Source organism: Hippopotamus amphibius, chromosome 12 (assembly GCF_030028045.1).
Source record: "Hippopotamus amphibius kiboko isolate mHipAmp2 chromosome 12, mHipAmp2.hap2, whole genome shotgun sequence".
Lineage (NCBI taxonomy): Eukaryota > Metazoa > Chordata > Mammalia > Artiodactyla > Hippopotamidae > Hippopotamus > Hippopotamus amphibius.
The window spans coordinates 30,540,393-30,566,590 of NC_080197.1; the positions used below are offsets into that span (position 1 = coordinate 30,540,393).

Here is a 26,198-nt window from a genome sequence, read left to right on the forward strand (position 1 = left end):
CTCCCACCTTGCTTCATATCGTCCTACTGGCTTTTTGAAGCCAAACTGGTTATTGCTTATTTACAATTAGCAGAGGGTCTTGGTCTCCTTTTCCCCCCACAGTCCGGATCCTTCTTTGCCTGGGTGACCAGGGCATTCTCACCCACTATCCCTGTCGTGGCTGCTACTGGGAACACAGCTTTCCCTCAAAGAAGGAGAGAGAGAGACTGAGAGAGGGAGAACGGTTGCTTTTTCTCACCAGTAGGTTCTGTCCTGCCTCCAGGTCTCCCGCCCCTGCTCTCCTTGCATTCCCTCATCTTCCTCACTGCCTTCCATCTTCCTGAAGCCCAGGCATTCAAATTCCCCCGGCCCCGCACCCCTGCCTGGGCCTTCAGCACTCCTGCATCAGCCATCCTTGACAGAGAGGCACCTGGCAGAGAGACCCCACCTCCCCAGGGAGGCCCGGACCCTTCCCCTCCGGTTTCCTGGCCACAGCCCCCCTGCTGCTCCCTCTCCTCCCCGCGCGCTTTTCCAGGCGGTACTGCAGTCCTTCCTACACACACGCTATTTTTGTACCATCACTCTCTCCTTCCTCCCCCCTTCCCCCTACCTTCACTTACTTCCTGCTTTTCCTTCACCTCGGCCCAGCTCTGAAAGAATCGGGGCCCCTCTGGCCCTCACACCCCGAGAGGGGCCTTCGGCTCTGGGGAACTGGGGCCGGGCCCCTGGGGAGGGGCGGGAGGCAGACTCCCCCCCCCCTCCGCTCCCCCGCTCCATCGCCGCCTCCAGCCTCCCGCGGCGAGAAGCGGGGACTGGCTCCGGCCAGAGTCCGGAGGCGAGGGGAGGCCGGCCGCAACTTCCCCAGTCCACCTTAAGAGGACGATGTAGCTGGCTCGCGGCGCTGACCTTAGAAAAACAAGTTTGCGCAAAGTGGAGCGAGGGGCCCGGCCTCTGGGCAGCCCCGGCGGCACTTCCACCGTCTGGCAGCCCTCGCCGGCCCGGCAGCGCAGGTCCGAGCCCGGCTGGCCTAAGGAGGGGGGCGAGGGGGAGGCGGTTCGGGGCCGGGGGCCGCGGCGCGCGGGCTGCTGAACGGGCACATTGTCGGAGCCCGGGCTCGTCCAGTCCCGAGCCGAGCGGGGCGCCGGCGGCGGGGGCGGCGGCCGGGGCCGGGCGGGGGTGCGGGGGTGCAGGGGTGCCGGGGCCGCGCGCGCCGCCCTCCCTCGCTCCTTCTCTCCCTCCCCCGGGGCGCGCGGCCGGCGGGCGCTCGGCGGAGGTGCCGGCGGGGCCCGAGCCCCGCAGCCTCACGCGCGGACGGCGGGGGGAGGGGGAGGAGGGGGGAGGAGGGCGGGGGCCGCGGCCGGGACTGCGGGCCGGAGGAGGCGAGCCGCGGCGCCGCGAGGAGCCCGGGCGGGGCAGGTGGGCAGCGGCGGGGGCGGCCGGGCCGCGCGGCCCCTCGCCCTGCCAGCGCGGTCCTCCCTCTCCCGCGCTGTCTGTCTGGATCTGCGCGCCGCCTCGCTCACTCCGCGCCCGCTCGCTCGCTCTCCTTCTCCCCCTCTTTCGCCTCTCTGTGTCTCTGGCTCTCTGCCTGGCTCCCTTTGGGTCTGTTTCCCTCTCCTGCCGCCTGTCTCGGGCCGTCCCTGGCTTCGTTTCTCGCGCGCTTGGGGTCTCTCCCCCTCCGCCTCTCGATCTCTCCGGAGGTGGGGGGGGGGAGGGGGGTTCTCCGAAAATCGCCGCGCTGACGGCGGCTCCTAAGCCTCTCCAGGCAACCGTTCCGCGGGGGGGGGGGGGGGGGGGAGCCCGGCCGGGGGGGGGGGGGCTTAGTCATTTCCCCGCTCCAGCCCGCGCCCGCCCGAGCGCGCACTCACGGCCGCTCTCCCTCCTCGCTCCGCAGCCGCGGCCCATGGAGCCCGCCCGCCCGGCCCCCGGCCGCCTCGGGCCGCTGCTCTGCCTGCTGCTCGCCGCGTCCAGCGCCTGGACAGGTAAGCACCCCCACCCGCCACCGCTGCCGTCCCCAGATTGCGGGCTCAGGCCTCTCGGACCTCCACTCGGAGCCAATCGGCTAATGTTGAGCAGTAATAGGGGGAGAGGTGCCTGTAACCAGGGTTACAGATGCGGAAACTAAAGCCCAGAGAGGGAGAGCGATTTGCCCAAGGTCACACAGCCAAGGATGGGACCCAGTCTCTCTTGACTGTGCGGCAGTATGCTGGGCACCCGGACAGACCCAGACGAGTTGGTCCACCTGCCCCTGCCCAAACTGTTGGTGGAGGCAGGCTGTCAGCGGCCTTCAGAGCAAGGCACCCCTGACTTCTCAAGAAGCTGTCTCCCTGGACTTATGTTTTCCATATGTTTGACTTCAGGGTCTGAGAGAAGGGAGTGAGGGCAGAGGTCCTTCCAGTACTGACGGGGATGGAACAGAAGCAGGCTGTTGCAATTAGGGAAGAGTGAGCTCTTCCTCTTGTGCGTAGAGTAAAACAGTGTTAGTATGGGGGAGAGAGGAAAGGAGGCCAGGGTAACCCTGGGGTGAGCTGCCGTGATCCACAGATCCTGATGTGAAGCACGGCTGATTGTCCCCGTGGTTGCCAAAGCCTTCTCCCACTGGATGGTCGTGCTCCCTGCTGCTCTCCGGCCCCCTCCTTCCTCCTGCCTTCCCCGGGCTTCCAGGCAGCTCCCTGCAGCTCAGGTGCTCTGTGGGGCTGTTACCTGTGGCTCTGAGCATGTCTTTTTGTTGGCCTACATCAAACACCTGGCTGTCTCCAGCAGGCGGGCTCTGAAGGCTACCATGTGTTCGTCAAGGGGTGAGGTCACCATTCAGGAGCCCTGCTTCTTAAAGGGGTTTTGCAGCACCCTGAGTCTCCTGGGAGGGTGTGGGGGGCAGAGAAACTGTGTTAAAGGAATTGTTGGGGGGAGAGTGGGGTTCTTGTTTTTTGGCTCCTTGAAGCTGTGTTGTCGGCAGAGGGGTCTCTGCACCTCCCTCCCTTGAGGAAGGAGGTAAAGATGAGCTCAGTATCCACCTCCTCCCCCCTTCTGCATTTGCCTAGAGACTGGTAACCATCTGATAGCAGTGAGAAAGGGAGAACTAGCAAAGAGTGGGTGGAGGCAGAAGTGGGGGTGGACAGCAGCTTCTTTCTTCCCCACAGTTTCGCCTGAGCCCCTTAAACCCATGCAGGCATCCCCCTATCTTTCAAATACAGTTGGGTCCTTGCTGGGCAGAAGGAAGCCCTGATAGATTTCATGTCTCTCTGGTGAGCCAGGTCTCCCATCTACTCCTTCCTGCCTGAGCCGGCCATTTACACCCAGCAAAAGTCCAAGACCCTGCCCTGCCCTGCCCTGCCTCCTGGCCTGGAAATGCACGAGGGTCTCTCACAAGTGGTCACTTTTCCCGAAGCAGGGAACTGGGCCCAAGTTAATTTCTAAATATCTATTCCAGACCCTTCTCTAACCAGGAGCCCGTGGTTCTGACCCTGGAAAAAGAGGGGTGACGCTAATAGGTAGCTGCCTTTCCCAGGGCTGCCTGGGAACACCAACACCCTTCTCGTGAGGAAATTCTCCCCCTTTTGCCTATAAAAACAATCTATAAAATGGTAAAGATTAGGTCGTAAAACTTCCGTTCCAATCCATTCAGCATCAATAGCCTGAAAAAGTGGGAGCAGCAGAGGGGCAAAGATTAACTTTGAAATAAATAAATCTTGGGAGGTAAGAATAAATTTCTTGGTTGAGGGTGGTGGGGAAGGGGTGTCACCGCCAGAGCTCAAGCATCCCAGTATCCTCCACTCGGTTTAATGCGGTCCTGGTCACCCTCGGCCGTGGCATGGAATTCACCTGGTTTGGCCGAAGGATGGAGCTTCAGACCCTTCTCTCGGGGCTCTGGGCACAGACGTTATGACATAGCAGAAGAGCGGCAGGACAGAAGAGCAGGAAGGTAGAAGGAGGCAGTTGTCCAATTTTCTAAGAAAATGGATTTGTTTGAGTGAGAAACTCAAATGTCAGGCTTAGGAAGGCAGCTTTGGATTGAATGACTACTAGTGTCTCCGGCAGAATTGCCAGCCTGGGGGGTGTCACATGATCGCTATGGCTTCACATGACCACTGTTTGGAGGGGGCTGGTCATGTGAATTATCTTGGTTGGGAGAGGCAGGGAAAGAAGTTTCTAAAGATTGCTTTCAGCACAAGTACTGCCAAAGGGAAACTCTGAAAAGAGGCTGGTGAAGTCACCAACCTGTGTTCTTGGAGCCAGCATGAGGCCTGTTTCCTCAAACAACTTCACCAAGGGAGATTCTGAGGCTGGGAGAAGGGCAGGGGGCCAGGGCTGGGGACACCTGGGCAGCCGGATTCTGCAGGAGCAGCAGCAGTGCCTGACACTGAGCCTGCAGCCTCCTCACTTGGCCCCACCTAGGTCTGGGGACCTCTGGCGCCCCTGCTGCGCAGACTTCAGATAAGCTCCCATTCACTACCGGCTCTGACCTGGAGAAGACCAGGCCAAAATGGGTCAGGCTTTGCAGGACAGCTGGGCCCTGTGCTGCACGTCTCACCCTTCGGAAGAGGGTAGCATGCTGGTGATTCCTCTGTACTTTCCTAAGTGGTGAAGTTCATCTCACTTCCTCTTTCACAAGAAGAGAAAGGGGGGGTGGGGTGCTTTGGCCAAGAAGAGATCAGTCTGTGGAAGGTCCTGTAAGGCCTTGGTGTTCTCTGGGTACTTTCTTGCCACTAATTATTCCTTTCCCAACCCCGTGGAGACTTGTGGTGTGATTCATTCCTTTACTTGCTATCATCCAGCACGAATGAATTCCTCACGGGAAGCATGTGTTGAGAGGAGGGAGGAGAACATTCCTTGAATTTTACCTGTATTCCACACTATGTGCCGAGTGCCTTATCGGTGTAACCCCATCAGTCAGTGAAGCAAAGCATGAGTTGCCTGTTATCCCCATTTTGCAGATGAGGAGAATAAAGTCAAGACTAGGGAAGTAACTTGCCAAGGAATAAGTGGTAGGGAGCCTCGATTTTGAATCTTCGCCTCATGACTGTAGCTTTTGAGGGAGACGTTCAGTGACTTAATCAGGGTTACGTCGTCCAAGTTGGAAGGAGTGAGAGCCCCCGCCCAGCCGCCCCCCAGCTCAGATGGAGGTTTGTGGAGGGGTTCCTTCTGGGGTAGAAGTTTTTAACTGAGCCACAGTCGTTTCTCTGAAAGCGCCCTGAGGATGGAAACACTGCAGCCCCTTGGCCCTCATAAATGACGGCTCCGGGAGCCGTGTGGCTCCCGTCAGAGCCCCCCATCTGGGCTGCTGAGCGCTGGAGCCCCCAGAGCTGGAATCTTCCTGCATCTTCCTGGTGCCCTTTGCGACAGATGGAGAGGGGGTGTGTGAGAGGAAGGCAGTCTAAAACTGTTGTGCGGATCCCACACACGCTCGCTCGCTGCTTCCAACGGCTCCGTGCGACAGATTATTTTCTTATTTGTAGTCCTGGACTGATGGAAGGTGCCCCCACCCCCCGCCTCTTTTTAATGCGCTCAGATTTCTGGCCTGTCAACACAGTTCTGATCATGTCACTCCCCTGCTCAAAACTGTTGAGTGGGTCCAAATTTTCTTTTTTTAAAAAAACAAACGTACAACAGGGCCTGGGCTCTCTCCCTGGCAGACCCTATTTCTCAGCCACATGTTTTCCAAAGAGCTGACCTGTTGAGTTGCTGCTAGATGACCAGGCTTCCTCCCTGCAGCCAAAGCTTTCCTGGCAGCTCCGGAAAGCATTGGCTCCTATGAGATCCTGAGAAGGCCTGCAGTTGTAGAAGCCCCAGTCGGACCCTGTTTACTCCAGGATTCCCCAAACATATGAACAAAAGGCACTGGGTTTGTTTAATGCCTGTTAATGTGCAATCTAACCCAGTTTGGTAAATGCCTTTGTACAAATCCATGCCCTCAGCTGAACTTTCTTATCTCTGTGCCTTCATTTATGCTGTTCCTGCCACCAGAGATGCCCTTCCGTGTATGTCTCTCTCGTCACATGTCCGAATCCTACTCAGCCTTCCATTTGTGCGGCCTTCTGTTCCATGGGCTCTCTTCCTCCTCTGAAGGCTCACCCCAGGTTTTATCTGAGGCTACTTATCACTTTCCCCTTGTTTTATCACATTTGAGTGCATGTTTAACTCTGGTTCACATAGTGATTCTGCATTGTAGCCTCTCCACATACAGACACAGCATACCTACTTGGACAGTTTATTGAGGTCTGTGTTTCAGGTTCTTCATCAGTAAAATGGAGATGACATCAACACCTGTATTTCAGGGGCCAAGTCAGCGAACCCACGTATAACGCTTGAAGCCGTGCCTGGCATGTAGTAAGCGCTCAGTACCAGCTTGCTGCGCATGACATTCAGCCAGTGTTGTAATCGTCGTCGTTTCCTTCTATTTCGGTTTCCTCAGCTGAGTGGGACTGATGTTGCTAAAGCACCCGGCACAGCTCCTTGCACACAGTGGGTGCTCACATAACAACAAGAGCTGTTGAGAGTGAACACGAGCTTGGTGTTTTTCGCTGTGGCTTTTGTGCCGTTGGGGAGGACGAGTTGAGCGGAGACTGGCTGGTGTGATTGAATAGTTACTGGAACTGAGTGCCCGCATGGGCACAGCCTGCCTCTAGGTGTCTCTGTCCGGATCCACAGGGCTGGAATCATGAATTCCCAGACCTGGAAAGCAGGAGGGGGCCTGAGAGAGCTGTCAGTCAGTGCCTCTTTGTGCAGCCTAGAGAACTGCAGCCCTGAGGGAGGACGGGATCGGCCAGGCTCACAGAGCAGAATCCTGGCAAAGCCTGGGGGGCACACCAAGCCCCCTGTCATCCAGGCCAAGTCTCTTTAAAACTGAGCTGTGCTGGAAGTTTCCATCGTTAAAGCTAGAACTCTGACAGGATCCCAAATTCCCTGGAAAATACCAAAGTAATAATAATGGGAAACATCGTTTCCGGCCACTTACTGGGCTCAGCACTTGGCACGTATGATCCCAGTGGTACTCACAGTTACCCTGGGTGATGTGCATGGTTACCATCCAAAGCATCTGACCAGTGAGGAAACTAGGCTCAGAGAGACAGAGCAACTTGCTCAAGGCCACACAGGAAGTGGCAGAGTCAGGATGACCACAGCACCCATGGTGTTTACTCACTAGGCATCACTTTGCCCTGACAGGCAGAGAAACTGAGGCCCAGGGGTACTGGCGTTCTGCCCTCTTGGTGCTCCTCGCATATTTCTGTCAATCCGTGTATCCTTCTGGGAGGCAGAGGCAGCAGGTGTTCCCAAGATGTGTTTCTGCCCCACACTGAAGAAGGAAGCATCTATTTTCACAGCTGAAACTGCTTTCCTGTTAATTTGGGTGTTCCTGGGATGGCTCTTCTGATGTAGTGGTCCCCAAGGTGGATTTTTCCCTGCCAGGTGTCCTGCCAGGCCGTCAGTCCAGAGAGATGCAAAACAGCCAAGGTGGAAGTCGGCGATTATACAGAACTGGTTCACTGTGTCTGTAAGGTTTCCTGGCGCATCTGTTTGGGGGTGCAGGGTGTGAGATGGCTGCAGATTAAGCCAGGAGCGGAGGGAGATCAGATGCGTGGATGGGGGGGAGATTGGCAGCCAGGAGTGAGGGACGAGCCTGCAGGCGGCAGGGCCAGAGCCAGAGTGTGTGGGTGACGATGCCAGGTGGGCTGTAGTGCCCCCATTCTTCAGAGCCCGCAGTGTCCTCCAGAAGTGGCAGTCCGTGTTGGAAGGGGTGCTAGGCACTAATTGAGCTGTCAGTCTGTGCTGCCTCTTCCTTATCTTTTTATTTTGGAAAACTTCAAACATTTGCGAGATGAGGAACCCCAGCTTCAACAGTCATCTGCCATTCGTGTTTCACCTGCCTCTCAGTTTTCTGGGGGTGGGGGGAGGGGGAGGATTGTAAAGCAAACACTAGACCCAGGCATGGTTTCATCCACTGATACTTGGATGTGTGCCATTGTATAATCCTTACACTGAGCCGAAAAGCATGGAGTCCTTCATCCCCATTTTACAGATAAGGAAGCCGAGGCTCCCAAAAGCTGAGTTGGGCTCCTCCCAAGGCCGCATAGCCAGTGAGAGTTAAATAAGGCTGGGTCCAAGCCTCAGTTTACCGTTAACCACTTTTCTGTCCTTATTATGGTCATTTTAATTATAAATATTCATTCAACAAATATTTTTGAGCATCTGTATGCCAGGGGTGGCTCTCGGTGCTAGGGATACATCCTCAGACAGACAAAAGCACCTGCTCCCGTGGAGCTGACATTCTAGTGAGGAAGGAAAAACAGACCCAGGTAAACATTATGTCAGGTGAAGACAAGTGCTGTGAAGAGAACTAGGGAATAGAAGGTTGAGTGGGGACAGAGGGAGGGCCTCTCTGAAGACCAGAGGCCTGGATAAAACTGAAGGAGCAACCATGAGAATGTCAGGGGAAGAGCAGACTGCACAAAAGGAGTAACCAGTGCAAAGGCCCTGAGACTGGGGTGGGTTAGCTGTGCTCAGGAACAGCCAGTCAGTCTGGACTTAAGGGAGACAGGCAGTGGAGGAGTTAGGAGAGGTCAGGGCCAGACCAAGTAGGAACTGGTTCACTGAGCACTTGACATTGAACATGTGAGGTCATGTGATAGGATGATTACTTTGTACATCATCTCATTTAATTCTCACCACAGTTATGTGAGATGGGAACTCTTATTATACCCATTGGACAGATAAAGAAACAGAGATTCAGAGAGGTGAAGTGACTTGCCTAAGATCACACAGCTTATAAGTACAGAGCTGGGATTTGAGCTCAGACCCCTAAATGCTGCAACGTCCTCATCACTCCTTTCCTGTTTCCACTCTTGCCGCCTCCAGTCTCTTTACCCATAGCACCTGGAGTGAATAAAATCCTCTCTGTCCTTCTCCACACTTTTCAGCGGTTCCCACTGCCCTTAAAACTAAATCAAACTCCTTACCATGATCCATGAGACGTGGCATTTTCTGGGCCACATCCATCCCTCCAGCCCCAACTAGTACCACACTTGCCTTCCTCCATGGGCTTCAGCCACAGCAATCTTCTTTCTGGCCCTCATATATACAGCTGCTTTCCTACCTCAGGGCCTTTGCACTTGCTATTCTCTGCTGCTAGATCGAATACCTTCCCTGGCCTTTGCTTCCTTCAGGTTTCAGCTGCAATCTCACCTTCTCAGAAATGCCTTTTCCAACTGCCCTATTCTGAAAATGGCTCTGCTTGTTATTCTCTATCGTGGCATCAAATTCATTTGCACTCCTAGCTGTTTCTATATTTGCGTCATTATTTCAGCCCTGTCTCTCCCACTAAAACATGAGCTACATGAGAGTAGGGACTATGTCTGTCGTATTCACTCCTGGGATCTTACACAGGGCCTGGTAATGGTAGGCAGATTAATACATATTGGTTGAATGAGGAAAGAGCTTCATTTTAAAAAGGGGGCTCAGAGCCATGAGGTCACACAGGCAGTAACCCTGGTTGGAAAGCAGACCTATGCCCTAACCACTACACAGTCCTACCTCTATAATGGGGGCCATGACCACACCACAAATCCCTGCCCATCGTGCAAAAACAGGTATCCCTAAAATATCAGGAAACACAAAATATCAGTGCCAGCTGGGGATGGAGGTAGAGGCCCAGAAACAGAATTAGTACGTAAATTCTGGCTTTGCAGAACAGCTTGCCCCAGTGTAGACACTGCGAACAAGCAGGCAAACCATGAAACATGATGCGATTCATGCTACACTCTCTTGGCTTTGATTCGGTTTGGAGGGCCTGACTCGGCACCAGCCTCCCCCAGAGGGTCCTTCATGGCACAAGGCCATGTGGTGCAATGGGTGAGGATGCGGGCGGAGTCAGACTTTGGCCAAGTGGCTGTACCTCCCTGAGCCTCAGTTGTGCCCTCTGTGGGGTGGGGGTGGTGACGGCCTGAGTTGGGAGTCCCTGCGGAGGTTGATGAGGCCTGTCATGCTCCTGGTAACACCCATGCTCGATGCTCATTAGCCATTGTTGCTACTACTGTTACCATCATGTGATCATCATTTTTTGGTTGGAGCTCTAAAGAGCAGGTGGAGGCCCTGCTCCATCACTTACCAGCCAGGACTTGAAACTCACTACACTGCCCCTCTGCACCTTAGTTTCCCCTTCTGTAAAGCAGAGGCTCAGCTTGGCTACTCTCCTGCTGGTTCCTTCCAGCTCGGATGCTCCAGTCAGGATACCTCTCTCACCCTTCATCTTGATGGTACCCCAGACCCCCTCTCTAGCAGGGGAGGCAGTGGAGAGGCACCCACTTTGGGACATGTTCCTGAGTGAATCCAGTACATGCTGCTTCTTGGCCATGTGCTCTGGTGTCTTTCCCTGCGCTGAGCCTCAGTTTCCTCATCTGTGAAATGGAAGCGCTACCACTCTTTCCTCCCACACAGAGACTGTTGAGGGTTAAGGGAATTAAGAGCTGTGGAAAGTGCTTTTGTGAACTGCAAAAAGCGCTATAAAAGGCATCAGCGAATAGTGTCAGCTTGGGGAAAATTCTCGTCCGGAGATTGTCTGCTGTCGGCAGCAGAGAGTGCTGAAACCTTCGCAAATATCATTTAATAAATGCGTATTGCTTTTAAGGGGGCCTTTATCTCAGCTGGGAAAATGCGTGTGCGTCCTTGGCAGCCTGAGAATCCAGAAGCCTGAGCTGGAGTGGACCTGGTGGCAGGGAGAAGAGATCCCACGTGACTGACATCTGTGTTTGGGTCCTGCCTCTGTCCCTTCCCTGCCTCTCAGGGTCTCAGCTTCCTCACCTGTAGGAAGAGGATAGTGACAACAGCACTTGCTTCACTAGGCTGTTGTGACAGTTAAAGAAATGAGGATTTCCTGTTATGTGACCTCATACCCATGAGAGCGTAGCCAGGCGGCACCAGGGCCTGTCCTAGAGGAACAGCTGGGCCTAGAGGTTGGAAGGACGCCACCTGGGTTCTCAGCCTCTCCAGGCATCACTTCCAGGCCTCAGTTTCTCCCTCTGCAAAATGGGGAGGTGGGAAGAAGTTCCTTAGGTTGTCAAGGAAGTGGATGGTGGGTGTTAGTGCCCCTGCATTCTCTCCCAGCCTCACCTGGCCCCCACCAGTCCTGGCAAATACAAAAGGTGCTTACAGCACACACAGAGTGATAGTTCTTTCCCTGCTGCTTTGCAAATGGGGCCACACTGTGAGCATTTCTTCATTACCTCCAGGTCCCGTCTAAACCCAGCAAATTCTCATCAGGGCCTCTGGCCCTCCCTGCCCCCTGGCCTCCCACCAACAGTGCACACAGCCTGCCCAGAGGTCCAGCTCCAAGTGGTCTTGTGCAGACGTTGAGGCAGAGCTGGTTCTGCCTCAGAGAGAATCCTTAGCTTCTCAGGCTTAACGCTGCGATCATCCGTCATCCTCTTCATCCTTAAATATCCACTGCGTGGTCACGCTGCCCTGCACTGAGCGCATCCTCTCTGCTAGGCGCGGCACTGAGTTCTGTACACACAGTAACCTGTTTCACCCTAGAATAACCCGAGTTTATCATCATCCTCGTCCTCGTCCTCATTCTACAGATGAGAAACCAGAGGTCCAAAAGGGTTGAGACACTTGCTGGGGTCTCATGTGTGGCAGAGTTAGAATCCAAACCAGGACATACGTTCAACAAATGCCAGGCACTGGTATAAACCTGGAGAATCCTGCAGGGAACAAAACTAAGTCCCTCTCAGAGGGCTTATAAGTAAGTCTAGGGTAGGGAGATAGATGCTAATGAAATTAACAAATGCTTATAATGCATTGGGTGGTGGGTAATATGCAGAAAAATAAAGCGGAGCAAGGGACATTGAGGAAAGTAGTGTTTTATACACAGTGCCAAGGAAAGCCTCTCAGGCCTGAAGGAGGTGAGGGACCCAACATGCAGATATATAGGGAGTGAGAGTGCCAGGCAGAGAGAATGGCAAGTGCTGAGGCCCTGACATGAGTAGAGAACCTGGCATGGTTGAGAGCACAGCTGCAGGGCCCTGGGGGCCACAGGAGGCTCCTGCGTCTCAGTCTGAGTGCAGTGAAGCCTGCAGGAGGGTTTTGCACAAAGGAAGGATGTTACCTTAGGTTTTAGAGGCTCCTCTGGCTGCAGGGGGGGTACATGTCACAGAGAGGTGAGGTGGAGCGGGAAGGCCGGTTTGGGAGCTGAGATAAGGATCTAGGTGAGGGACGGTGGTGCAGTAGAGGTGGGAAGAAGGGGTCAGAGTCTGGCCAGATCTTGGAAGTGAGCCAGCAAGCTCTGCTAATAGCTGGCTGTGGGACAGGAGAGAGAGAGGAGGCGAGGAAACGTACAGATCTCAGGCCAGCTCTTCTAACCACTGAACGTCTGGCTTTGCGGAGAGAGAGAGATGATGGTACCCCCTTGTTCACAGGTGAGAAAGTGGGAGTTTAGAAAAAAGTGACTGCCAGGTTACCCTGCTAGGGCTGAGATACACGGGTTTTCTGGCCCCAGAGCCCAAGCTATGGACCTTCTTGGCACCTTAGAAATTTACCTGCTATGTGGAGGGGGCTGCCAGGGTCTGCCCTTTCACTGCAAGGCTATGGACAGTGCTCAGTTCTCACAGTTGCCTGGAGTCGGGGTGGAGGAGAGAGTACCTCGGGCCCTCTGGGCCCTCCCCCACCTTATTCACAAGGCCTCGTGCATCCCCATTTGTGCTGGTTCCAGTGCAGGTGGTAGTTTCCACCGCAGCACCTGGGGCATCTCCACCCAGTGGGTTTATCCAGCGATACCAGTAGACTGCTCCCAGAGATGACCTGCTGTTCGGATGGCAACTGAAGCCACCTTTAGGGAGCTAGGCTAACCCAGTCCCAGGCTAGTCCTTCTCTATCTTGCTCACAGCCATTGAGCTTGTCCTAAGGACCCTGCCCTGGTCCTTGAATTGTGCCGAGCCCTTTTCTGTCCTCTGCACCTTTGTTCATGTGGTTCCCCCCTCTTGAATGGCTTCCCTCCTCCATAGCCTCTGTCAGCCTTCAAGACCCAGCTCAGGGACCACCACCTCCAGGATGTCTTCTCAGATCTTACACAAGACCCTGTCCCCAAGCCTCTTCCTGCTCACTGATCCACCTACACATGGTCATTGCCTGTGTCTGGAACTCTGCCGCACAGTTGCGGGGACCCATCTTACTTGGCTCTGTGACCTGTGGCATCTGGGACAGGGCCTGAGTGAGATTTGAAAGGGCATAAATGAATCAGTCTGACTCCAGAGGAAAATCAGCACCTAGCTGCAGCTGTCGGAGCCCTGATGCTCCTGCGTCAGAACCCCAAGGTCCCTGCTTGGGAACTGCAGAGTCTACACAGCCATCTGCCTGTGACCATGTGCCCCCCCACCCCGGGTCATGAGCTCCAGCAGAGCAGTTCCAGGGTGGCAGCTAGCACCCAGGAAGTAGGTGCTCAGGAGCAGTTTGAGCTTACCTTAAGGGTGGGACCCTGTGCCAGGGGCCGCGCAGGGCCTTGCCCACCAGGAGCCAGACTTGAGGGAAGCATCTCCCCCACCCTCCTTCCTCTCTCACCACCCTGTGTGTGCCAGGCGTGTTCACTGCTAAGCACACTCATGTACACGGTGCGTGGACACACACACAGTGTACACAGACAGCGGGCTCCACACACACTGTGGCCCCTGCTCCCCAGCACTTAGGTCAGCACACACACCCTCACGTTCACACTCGTGTGCACCATTCCCATCACACACGTGCCCTCCCCGCACACACCTTTACACACGTGCTCTCCCTACACACACACATGCACTCGTGCACACATCCATATGCACCCATGTGCTCACACCCCTCCCAGACATCTATCTCTTCACACCTCGGGTGCAGACACACCCTCTCATGCCACCGACAGTCTCACACCCATGTTCAGATACCCTCCTGTGCACAGTTCCCTCCCCACTCCTGCCCCTGGTCCCCTTCTGACACTCCTGAGCTGCACTGGGGCACACTCCTGCCCACACGCGCATATTGTGCACATGCCCCCGTGCGTATGCGCCCCGGGCCCATGTGTGTGAACGTTGGTGCGTGGCCCACTCGTGCACTTGTATGCACACTACCTCCTCTGCCCTCTTTCTCCTGCGTACATACCCTCATCCACACGCCCGCACTACACACTCTCATACTCAGACATCAAATCCTAACCCAGAAGATACCAAATGCAGCACCCAGGGAGGTGCTATTGTGTTGGGGGGTAGACCAGCATCCCCTCCAGGATGGCCAATAACGACCGAGGTCAGGGAAGGGGGATGCTGAGCTGCCCACCGTGGGGGCCGGGGTGGATGTCATCTTACGATGCTGAGCCCTGGGGAACTGCCAGAGCTCTGGCCACAGCCTTCCAGGCCCCAGGCCTCTTGAGTTTGTGGAAACCTGAAGGGTGGCCTCCAGCCTGTCCCTGAGGCCCCTGCTGTGGTGGCCCACTGCTTCCAGGAGCAGGCAGGCTCCCGTGCAAGTGGCAGTGAGAGCCCATCAGGAAAGGGCTGGCTCTTGGGAAATATTCGTTTCAGCTTTGTCTCTGTGTCCTGATGAGGCAGGAGGAATCACACCCAGAGATCACAGTGGCCCTGTTTCCCTCCTGGCAAGTTTCAGTTCTAAGTTGATTGGTTTTTTCCATTAGAAAAGCATCCATGCTTATTTTTTCACTTCTGATGAAATTGTTTTCATCTTAATCTCAAAAACTATACATGAATGTTGTAAAGAAAAAAAAAAGTCAGATATTTTTCCAAGTCCGATGGTCAGTTCTCAATCTCCATCTTATTTCATCTCTCACACCCTCTTTGGCCTATTCGTGGAAGACAAAGGAGACAGGAGGGGGAGGGGGAGCAGCAGGTCGTGGGGAGGGGGCAGGAGATGGGCTCAGAGATGCCAGCAGGAGTCCCTTGTGTAAAGGGTTGGGGGTCATTCCAAATGTAAGCATTGGAGTTGTTTCTTTAAAGTCTATCTTGTCTGCTTATGTACAAGCTCTGTGAGGCCAGGACACAGCCGTTCCGCAGCCCTGAGCTCAGGGCCTGGCGCACAGCAGATCCTGGTAATTCATCACTGTCCGCCCCTGTGCTGTGAGCTCCCCTGCTCAGTGTCCCTTTGGACAGAGTTCCTCTTGCAACAAGTACACAGAGCATTTCCACCCACTGTGCTGACTTCTTCCATTAGATAACTTACTCATGTGTTTTATTTCATTACTTAATATTTTTTCTTTTTTTATATAAATTTATTTATTTATTTATTTATTGGCTGTGTTGGGTCTTCATTGCTGCACACAGGCATTCTCTTGTTGCGGCAAGCGGGGGCTACTCTTCATGGTGGTACACGGGCTTCTCATTGTGGTGGCTTCTCTTATTGCAGAGCATGGGCTGTAGGTGCAAGGGCTTCAGTAGTTGCAGCACGTGAGCTCAGTAGCTGTGGCACGCAGGCTTAGTTGCTCCTCGGCATGTGGGATCTTCCCAGACCAGGGCTCGAACTTGTGTCCCCTGCATTAGCAGGTGGATTCTTTTTCTTTTTCTTTTTTTCTTTATAAATTTATTTATTTATTTATTGGATTTATTTATTTATTTTTTACTGGCTGTGTTGGGTCTTCATTGCTGCACACAGGCTTTCTCTAGTTGCTGAGAGCAGGGGCTACTCTTCATTGTGGTGCGTGCAGTCCTTATTGTGGTGGCTTCTCTTGTTGCAGAGCACGGGCTCTAGATGCATGGGCTTCAGTAGTTGTAGCACATGGGCTCAATAGTTGTGGCTCGCGAGCTCTAGAGCAAAGGCTCAATAGTTGTGGTGCACGGGCTTAGTTGCTCCGCGGCATATGGGATCTCCCTGGGGCAGGGCTCGAACCTGTGTCCCCTGCATTGGCAGGTGGATTCTTAACAACTGCACCACCAAGGAAGCCTCATTACTTAATGTTTTTTCAAAAGCAACATATCTTGCCTGCAAAAAAACAAGAGAGACTTCAACATATTATTTGCTATAAAATAGAAAACACGCCCATCCCCTGCCCACCCACTGCTGGTCCCATTTCCCAGCCGTTTAACTCACCTCAGCATCACGGTGTTTATCGTCCTAGGCCTTTTCTCTGGACAGTTTGATCAGTCAATCTGCAGATATTTATTGAGCATCTACTCTATGCCAAGCACTGTATCGGGAGTGGGGGAAAATAGCAGTGAACAAAACAGACAAAATTCTTAGCAGGGAGATTCATTCAAATGATAAACACCCATGTAACATACATATTACATGTATAGGTTTTTCTTATTACAAAATGGGTTCTGTAAATATTCTTTAATAGTCATCCAGTTTAGAAAATCTGAAAATGCCCAAAATAGAAGGAAGAGAAAAACCCATTAGATTCATGATCCAGAGAGCTGCATTTTATACCTTTGTATATAGTACCTTGCAGTTGTTTATTTATTTTAGTTTAGTTTCAGTTTATTTTACAAAGTCATGATCATACTGAAAGCAGTTTTCCTGTTTTTTTATTGCCCAAGTACTACAAACAGAAAACATAAAAGGAAAATCCCTTGGAAGTCACAGGTAATCACTCACAGGTAATCACTGCTAATCTTTAGTATCAGATACACATTTTTTTCAAAACTAGAAGTTTGGGATCACACTGAAAACGTCACTCAGTAACTGACTCTGATCTTGTAATCTATTTCTGTGTCCGTAATTATAATCCTTACATGTAGGCTTGGTCATCATGTGGTTCATCATCGTGGGACCAACAGTCTCCTTTCCTTGGAAATGAGAATATTTCCAATTGTTTGCTTTTATGAGAACACCGGAATGAATGGTGCAACATGTTTGCGCATATCCTTAGTAACCAGAGTATGATTTTACATTGTTTTTTATTCCCTCATTTTAACAACATCAAAATGTTGGTCACGGTTATCTTTGCTGGTATTCTATGAGATTATTTTTTTTTTTTATACTTTTTTGTTTTCTCTAAATGCTTTCCAATGAACAGGTTTTATTTACTAACCAAAATGTCATTTAAAAGTATGCCATGAACAAATTTCCAGATGACCACCGTTTCACAGTGATGGCTTTTTATAGCTGCCTATAATTCCATCTAGGGGACATGACACAGTCCACTTAACCATCCCCTGTCCTTGGCCTCTTGGGTGTTTTCCCAACTTTTTCAAGATCATCAAGTGGGAACCTCACTCATATTCGGGGCCACATCCTCGTGGAACAGCCCAGCCAAGGCTGGTGTCCAGCTTTCACGCCTGTGGCACCTACGGCCACACTGCTCTCCCGAAAGGATGTTCCACTCTGCGCTCCCACCAGCGTCACGTGAGGAGGCCCACCCAGCCGCCCGCCTCTCCTGGAGACGGTTCAGGCCACTGAACCATCGCTTTCTCTTGCCAGGAGGGCAGGAGAGAGCAGGAAATGGGCTTGTCAGCGATGCCAGCGTGATGACCCCAGGCCCAGAACCGCGGGAGTGATTTTTAACAAGCCCGGTTCCCAGAGCAGAACCTGCAGAGAAAAAAAAGCAAGCGAGCGAGGGAAAAGACTGCCGGGGGCAAAAAAAACATACACAGATTAAAATAATATTTGGCACTTACGTCGCACTTTTAAAATTCTTCAAACACTTTATAAACACTAGCTAATTAATTAAGACTCCTAAATCTGGCTGCGGTTGGTGGAGAGAGCTTGCGAGGAGCTTAGGAAAGGGGGAGGGGGGCCGCCCCACACAGCCCCAGGTTTTATTGCCGCCTCCCCGGGTGTGACTGCAGGCCTCCAGCTACAGCACAAGAATAGCCCTGCCCCAGCCGCACGCCTGACTCTGCGCCTCCTCTCCTGCTCACGGCTCCCTCACCAGCTGCTGACTCACAGCCCTGTGCGGTGGTATCAATAAGGATAATAATAACTGCCGTTTATGACGCGCATCTGTGGGCCTGGTGCTGTCCCGGGCTCCAGGCTCGCGCCATCTCCCAGACCTGCTTGTAGCAGCCCCTTTAGCAGATGAGGAAAGAGGCTTAGGGAGGGAATTTGCCCGGGAGCAAGGGAAATCCCTCCCTCCTTCACGAATACGTTCGTTCAGTGTGTATTATCGAGGGCTGGTGTGCGGCAGGCCGTGTTCTAGGCAGGGGGGTGGAAACACTTCCTTGTGGCTCCTGTGCCCTGCTTGAGGGGAACGTGGTCATTTAGAGAAAGTCAAGTAGATGATGTCTCTGTGATGATAATGGGAACAGAGACTGACGTTTAACCAGCACCTGTGCTGCAGGCACGTACAGCCGACTGTGTCCTCATGACTCTCCCGGGGGTGGGGGCCAGTAACCCCACTTTGTGGGTGATGCAGTGGAGGCCCGGGGAGGGCAGGTGCTGAGCTGGCTGAGGGAGGGCGGCGCTCTCGCCCAGGCTTGCTGGCCCTAGCGTCCGCCTGTGCTTCCTCCAAGTGGCATTTCCAGTTCGTTCAGTCTCCGGTGTGGAACGTGGACCCCATTGGACATGTTCCTGGCTGGATGCTGATGAGGCCTGGGATGTCTCGGGGGCGCCACCTGCCTCTGTGGGCCTCCTTCATGTGCTTCTCACACACCTGGCCACCAGCTCCACCCCAAGCCCCTGCACCAGATTTCTTCCCTGCACCATGAAGGTTGGGCCGTTTTGGGCTGCCCTCAGGCTGCCACTCTGCATCTCCGCTCACCTGCCACAAGAACCTGGCAATCCCTGCATGGAAGTCAGAGCTGGGATGATGGGTAGGGCAGTGAGAGGCCTGTCCTGAGGCCCTGGGCTTGCCTGCAGTGAAGGCAGACGGGAGTTTGTGGGCCTTCCCTCTCGGGCGCCCTGCCCCTGCCAGCTGGGTGGTTCCAGGCCACAGGCTGGTGGGCAAATTCACAAGGTCTCTTTTCTGCCAGTGGCGAGGGTGCTGCTCAGGGCATCAGCTGCAACCCTGTCTGATATATATACAAGGCAAAGGTGGCCTAGGTCAGGACAGGACAAGGTCACATTGAGGGTCAGTGGAGTGACCAGGCAGAGACCAGATGGCCTGTCAGCCTCTCCACTGGGCTCCCATCCTCTGTGTCTCTGTCTGTCTTATTCTTTTTCCTCCTCCATCTCAGTCTCTCACTCTGTCTGCCCCTCACTCTGCCTGTCTTTGTGGTTCTCTCTCCCTCTCCTTCTCTCCATCTCCATTTCTCCAGGGCCTCCATGATCTGCCCTTTCTGCCCACCCCTACCTTGTTCATAATCAAGGCCCAGCTGCACCTCACTCTGAGCATCCACGGCATTTTTCACAGCATCTTCACCTGGCCTGTCCATCGTCCCACTGTATCCTCCCCTCCCCGCCAACCTCCTCTACTGGGAGCCCCTGTTCATGAGCCCGAGTCCTCTCCAATTTGGAGCTGAGACCCCTCCTCTCCACTGACCTCTAGGACCCCTTCCAGTTGCCCAGCCCAGGAGCCTTTGAGATCTGGAGATCTGGGCCCCTGTGTGTCCCAGCATCCAGCATGGGCCTGGCCTGCAGGCGCATCAGCGAGGGCTGGTGGAGTGAAGGCTGAGCCGCACACCTTCCTCATTTATTCACTGTGTGATGAGAGTCGCTCCCCCTGCGCCCAGCTTGCTGCTAAGTGACCTCTGTGTGTGATCTAATTTTCTTTTCAGAACACGCAGAGAGCTGGGGGTGGTCTACCCATCCTGTAGATGAGGAAACTGAGACTCTGAGGCAATGGTTAAACTCTAGTCACATGAGAATAAAAGGTGAGCCAGGTCTCAAACCAGGTCGGATGACTCCAAAGACCAGACCCTTCTTTTTGACACTGTCCTGGCGTAGGCGTGTTTGTTCCCACCAGAGATCCATGGAGACGAGGCCATAGTAACTGACCGATGAGGAGACTGAGGCTCAGAGGGCAGTAAAGGGACCTGCCTAAGTTAAGGGCGGCACTCACACCATGCAGTGCCTGGCAGGACTTACACCCAAGTCCTCCTACTTCACTGTCCACAGCCTGGATGAGCCACAGCTGCTGAGTCCAGTGTCCCTGCCCAGGGCCTGCTTCCTGACCCAGACCTGACACAGAATCTACACTCCTAGCAGAGCCCCCCACATGCCGTGCTGCCACCCACATTTGCCCAGGCTGTTCCTTCTGTCAGAAACACTGTACCCTTACTGTCCGGTAACTTCAGAGTTGAATTCAGAGCCCAGCTCAGAGATGACACTTCCTGAAAGGGCTCAGGCACTCAAACCCTCTCCTGCTGTGTCGTTTAACCTCTCTGTGCCTCAGTTCCTCTCTGGTATTAGGGTCTCACATTACAGGCTTATTGTGCATGTTGCATGCAATGTACATGCAATGTGCTGAGTTCAAGGCTGGCTCACGGGCACTCAGTCAATGAAAGCTGTTGTTGATAAACACTTGAGAAAACCTACAGGATCACATAAGGATGAATGAATAACTGTTTTGTGTTTCCCTCCAGGAGTGGCAGGTGAGGACGAGCTTCAGGTGATTCAGCCTGAGAGGTCAGTGTCAGTTGCAGCAGGAGAGACGGCCACGCTGCGCTGCACCATTACCTCCCTGCTCCCCGTGGGGCCCGTCGCGTGGTTCAGGGGAACTGGGCCAGGACGGGAGTTAATCTACAATCAGAAAGGAGGCCCCTCCCCCCGAGCAGCAACTGTTTCAGATACTACAAGGAGAAACAACACAGACTTTTCCATCCGCATCAGTAACATCACCCCAGCAGACACTGGTGTCTACTACTGTGTGAAGTTCAAGAAAGGAGACCCTAACGACACGGAGGTTAAGTCTGGACCAGGCACTCACCTCACTGTGAGTGGTGAGTATGGCCTGTGTGTTCTTCGTCCCCTGGTCTCTGACAACAAGTCAACAAGAATGTCCTCTACTCTTTGAGCAAAAAAATAGCAATCAGGTGTAGCAGTGGGTGCTTATATCATGATGTGGACATGATCTGATATCACTCCCTTCTACAGATCAGGGAAATTGAGGCCTGTGGGGGTCATGCTATTTGCTCAAGGCCCCACAGCTGGTAAATGGTGGGGAAAGTCTAGAACTCCAGTCTGCCTGGCTCCTCATCCCTTGTCTTTTCAATCCTGTCCAGCCCTTTGGCTCCAGGGATGGGGGAGCTGAAAGTCTGAGTGCCTTGCCCTGTCACAGGCCAGACCTCACCTCCTGCTTCCAGATAGTGCTCTCCTCAATGTGGCTGGGACTTCTCTTTATTCAGCACCTACTGTATGCCAGGTCCTGCTCCAGATGCTGTGAAAGCAGCAGTGAACAAAGCAGACAAGGGCTTTTCCGCCACAAAGCTTATATTCTCGTCCCTTCCAAAGAGGAGAAGTCCATCCAGGCAGGGAGGGGAAAATGGGTTTCTTTATTTGCTCTTCAGAACCATTACACTGAGAAGAAATTCCTGGAGGCACAGGTTCAGCGTTTACTCTGATGGCCCTGGTTAGAAGAGATGCCCAGAGATTGGGTGTTTCCTAGGGGTCTGTCAGGAAAACTCTAGTATGATTCAGGGACCAACTCACACAATCACTGAAGGCTCCCAGCAGAGCTGGGGCATCTCAGAATGTCCCTCCCCAGGGAAGAGGTTCCCCATGTGGGCGACTTAGGGACGGCTCCATTGAGGTAGCAAAGGTGCTCATTTAGGGTTTTCTGCCAGAGACATGGGATCCTCTTTCTAACTCCTGAATCCTAAAATGTCAGCACAGGAAGGATTTTTAGACACCATCTAGCCCAACCCCCCGCGTATAGATGGGGGCCAGAGGCCAAGAGGTAACAGGGATCCACACCACAGTCACATGGTCAGTGAGGGGATCCTGCCAGAACCCAGTCTGATTCCAGGCCAGGCTCCTTCCTGCACCGGCACTGGAACTGGTTTCATGGAAGAACCTGGCACATAGAGGGCAGAAAATAAAAGCTCCTTGAATTGAACCATTGAACAGGAAGCCTTTTCGTAGATTTCCCAAAGGTTCAGAATTCCCCTTGCATTCAGGCCCTGAGGCCCAAGGTAACTAAGAACTTCTTCCTGCTTTTAGCCACAAATCCCTCATTCCAGATCAGCACCTGGAGCTGCCCAGTGTTTCAACAGCTGCAAAACACTCGGTGTATGGAGACAGCATCTATCCGTCTTTTGTTGATGAATATCGAGTTGTTCCCAAGCTTAGGCCATTGAAACAGCCAACCTTGTCCACACGTCACTGAACTCAAGTGGGAGATGCCCACTGGAAGTGACACTGCTAGGCCATAGAGTGTGTGTATTTTAATGTGTGTGGAAATTGCCAAATTTCCTTCCAAATGTGGTAGCAGTCGAATCTCCCCACAACCCCTGGTCGTAGGAAAGGAAGGTGGCTTTGTCCTGATTTTGCAGCTATTACTAAGCTTCCCAGATGGTGGGTCCCTTGCCCCGCCAATCACGGGTCGTAGGTGGCTCCCCCGCCACTCAGACCTGCTGCCTCCCTGGAGGCTGCTCACCCTCTTCCCCAGGCCGCCTGCCCTGATGATTCCCTGGAGGAGAAAGGAGGGAGGGGAGGGGCCAGGGAGCAGCAGCCTGTCGGATGCTGAATCTTCCTCATGGCGTTCACTCCTTATAACCAGGGCTCTGAGGGAGGGGATCCTCTGTTGCCTTTTTCAGATGAGGACACTGAGGCTCAGAGAGGGGGCCTGATTTGTGAGCAGGTAGGGGAGCCAAGATTTGAACCCCAAGCAGCCTGACTCACAGCGCTGCTCTCTGCACACCCTACTGTGCTTGTCAAAGTGTGGAGAAAACTCCAGCCCCCTCCTGTAAAATCCTGTATTGTTCTATTCTTAAGCAATAAGTATTAAAAAAGTCCTGTGTGAGAGGCAGGTCTACCTTTACAGCCAGTTCAGGCAGATACTACAGTGTCTCGTGATGTCCAGACGTGTTCCTGAAAGACACACGTAAAAGCACCAGGAATCTTTTCCCCCCATTGCTGTGATGTTGCTCCTTCACTGGGCCTCGCGTGGGAGCAGCTCCGGGAAGGGCAGTGCAGACAGAGCCAAGAGGGACTACTGCAATCCCAGCAGCACCGTGCACGCCCATCCCTGGCTCTGCAGACTGAGGATGAGGAGGGAGAGGTGTTCCCTAGAGCAGGGGTCCCCAACTCCTAGGCTGCGGACCGGTACCAGACCATGGCCTCTTAGAACCAGGCCGCCTAGCAGGAGGTGAGCGGCAGGCCAGCAAGCGAAGCCTCATCTGCCTCTCCCCATCACTCCCCATCACTCCCCATGGCTCCACCACCTGAACCACCCCTGCCACTCCCCATCTGTGGAAAATTGTCTTCCATGAAACCAGTCCCTGGTGCCAAAAATATTGGGGATCACTGCCCTAGAGGGTTCTGGGGCTATATGAGCAAGAGTTCATCTTCTAGGCTCAAGTGTCAGGAGCCCATGTCTTCCCCTTGTGGCTACAGCATCCCCAGGCCTGGGCACTCGGAGGCCGATCCTCCCTGTAGTTGCTTGAAGTCAAGAATCTCAGAGGTAAAAGGGGAGGGTGGTGGTCAGAGTAGGGGCTCCTGAAGGTGGGCACTTGCTCTGCTGATGGCCATGAAAGCTTGGAGATGACAGGAGGTACTGATGGGTGGGGGGTGAGGAGTCGGTCCCTTCACTTCTCTGAGCCTCAGTTTTTTCATCTGTAAAATGGTGTTAATCATGGTCTCCTTCCAGGAGACTTGGAAGGATTTGAGGCGCTCTGTCTAAATCACCAGCACAGAGTAGGGACCCCTAAATCTAGGTGTTATTTCAAGGCTGTGACCCAGTTCCCTGTGCTGGGCCCCATTTCCTCACCTGTAGGAAGTGGATAATCACACAGCCTTTGCAGGATGTCCTGAGGGTACAATGACCTGGTGACGGGACAGCCCTACAATGAGGGATGGTGCTGGCCTCCCGAGCTGTGTGGTCATGGGCACATCTCAGTTCCCTCTAGTCCTCCGTTTCCCCATCTGTGAAATGGTGGTAATCATGCTACCTTTCAGGGGTCTCTGATGACTGAAGAGGGTCTAGGAAGCCCTGGATGTGGTGGGTCAGGGTATCACTGAGCTCAGTGCGCAGCTGTTGACAGCCTGGGCCGAGCCCCCTACCTGGGCTCCCATCTCAGCTCTGCTGCGTCCCAGCTCTGGGACCTCTGAGGTGTCCCTCCCCACATTGGGGCTCAGAGTCCTCGTCCGTCAGTGACAGCACTGCCCTCACAGAGGAGCTGCAGGGACTGAATGAGGGACACACGTCAAGAGTTTAAAGCAGAGCCTGGCACGTGGTTCGTGTTCCACCAGCGTGAGCTCTGATGTGCCAGAGACAGAGGATGTCGGATGGGGTCACTCTTCCTCCAGGACGAAGTATAACTGGGGTTGGGGTGGAGCGGGGTGCCTTTCAACCTCAGCTGCTCATTGGAATCCCCTGGGAGATGGTGAAAAGCTCCCCAGACCCTGGTTCTACCCTAGAAATTCCAATTTAATTGGTCAGATGTGGGCCTGGGAAGCTGAGTGTTTTAACTCCTGCAGAGGGTGCTGGTGCCCAGCCAGGGCAGAGGAGCCCTGAACTATGTGTTCTCTGAGGTCACAGAGGGGTTTTTCCCTGACAAAGGTGGGTCCCCCGTGGTGCCTGCTTTGTAAGAACAGCTCCCCCAGGTGTGGGTGCTTCAGAATAGCCTGTGACAGTGACAGCTCTTCAGAGGCCCAAGAAAGTCACCTTGAGTGGAGTGCCAGGGAAACCCCTCGCCTGCCCACAGAGCTCACCTGGGCTGAGAGGGGCTTCCTCCCCAGTCAGACCACCCTGTTCAGACCTCAGCTTCATCGCTGGGGAAACCTTCCCATCTTCAAACACATGTGTGTGTGTAAATAGGCACTGGAATCCCTGCAAACATCCCTGGTCAGCCTGGAGCCCTGCTGCCTCAACAACTACAGTGACACTGACCAAATCTGTTCTCCCTCCTTTGAAAATGCATCCAGCTTTTGTAAAGAGCTGATCTCTGAAAACATGCCTGTGATCCCCTGTGTGTTTTGAAAGCCAGTTTCCCCAACTTTTTTCCTGAGGGGATTATTTTTTAAAAGAGGAAGAGAATCTTAATTTGGTTGTCTTCTACTTCTTTATTCATGTGGGTTTTTCATGGCAACTGCAGGGAACAAGTTTTGAGACTTTTCATGTTTCTTCCATGATATTTTTGTTTTGCCTTCTTACTGCCTAGAGAATAAATACGTAGTTTCAGACCTAGGAATGACCACATCTTTTGATAACAATCATGGGTGTTATTGATTAAGCACCTACTATATGCCAGGCTCTGTGTTTTACATACATCCTTACTCACCTTAACAGGTGGTACTTTGTCTAGAATCAGACACTGAGGCTTAAGAATAAAGATCAGAGACCTAAAATCAATCAGTTCTGTGTGCAGTGAGATGAGCTCTGACCTTTATTTGCTGGGTGTCCTTGGCCAGCTGCATCCTCCCTGAGCCTCATCCTGTAAATGGGGCCACTCTCCAGCCTCCCAAACAGGGCTGGTGGGGGGATTAAAGAGCTGAGGTTCCTAGAGGAATCAGTCCAGCGTCAGACTCCCGAGAAATTCTCAATAAGTAGTAACTAATGACAGTATCTCCTGCCTTTGGGGGCATCCAGGATGCTGGTGTTTTTATGACTTGACATATTCAAGTAACACCTCCGTACTGTGTCCCCAAAATGTTTGGTGAGTTTTAGGGAGCAGGTTAAGTATTTACAAATGCAAATATTTATAATAGTTGATGTCTGCCAACTTTTACAGTCATTGGAGATGCTGTAATAGGCAATAATGAACAATTTGGAGACACCCTACAGGACCCTCTGCAGGGAGAAACTGCCCTCGCTTTTGATTTGCTGATATGTGTTTGTTTTCAGGGCACAGGAGGTGCTTCTGCTGCTTCCTAGGACTGTGTCTGTGTCTCCTCTGATTTAATAACAATTAAGAAATTAACCAGCTTTGGTTTCTCAGCACTTACTGATCTTTGTTTTGACCCAAAACTGACCCAGGAGAAGAACCCAGATTCAGAAAAACATCTCTTTGCTCCCTTTCTTTCAAATTCAAGGATTGGCACACATTAGTCTTAGTGGAATATTTGTGGAAAGAATGAAAACTGTGGAGTAAATTCATAGGTACCTGAAGGGACAGCTCTGGATATAAATCCAGTCTGGGTTAAGGAGAGATCTGTGTTTGTTTAGTTTTGTGAAGCATCTGGTGTTTTACTCACAGCAAAAATGCTTCCACTGCCTGATTTAA

At 53.1% G+C, this 26,198-nt stretch overlaps 1 protein-coding gene across 4 annotated transcripts in view; it reads left to right on the forward strand.

Moving 5' to 3' along the window:
- Positions 1-605: 605 nt before the first annotated feature.
- LOC130833060 (tyrosine-protein phosphatase non-receptor type substrate 1-like) overlaps positions 606-26,198 on the forward strand; it is a 44,265-nt gene continuing 18,672 nt past the window's right edge. The window contains exons 1-4 of one of the 4 annotated variants that reach the window (XM_057702261.1): positions 606-989; positions 1,871-1,958; positions 19,593-19,688; positions 20,400-20,756. In XM_057702261.1, coding sequence (XP_057558244.1) covers positions 1,880-1,958; positions 19,593-19,688; positions 20,400-20,756 — 532 coding nt within the window. In that variant the 5' untranslated portion in view covers positions 606-989; positions 1,871-1,879. Of the gene's footprint in view, positions 990-1,167; positions 1,396-1,870; positions 1,959-19,592; positions 19,689-20,399; positions 20,757-26,198 lie in introns of those variants that run through there. The other 3 variants (XM_057702260.1, XM_057702263.1, XM_057702262.1) reach the window with 3 other exon arrangements.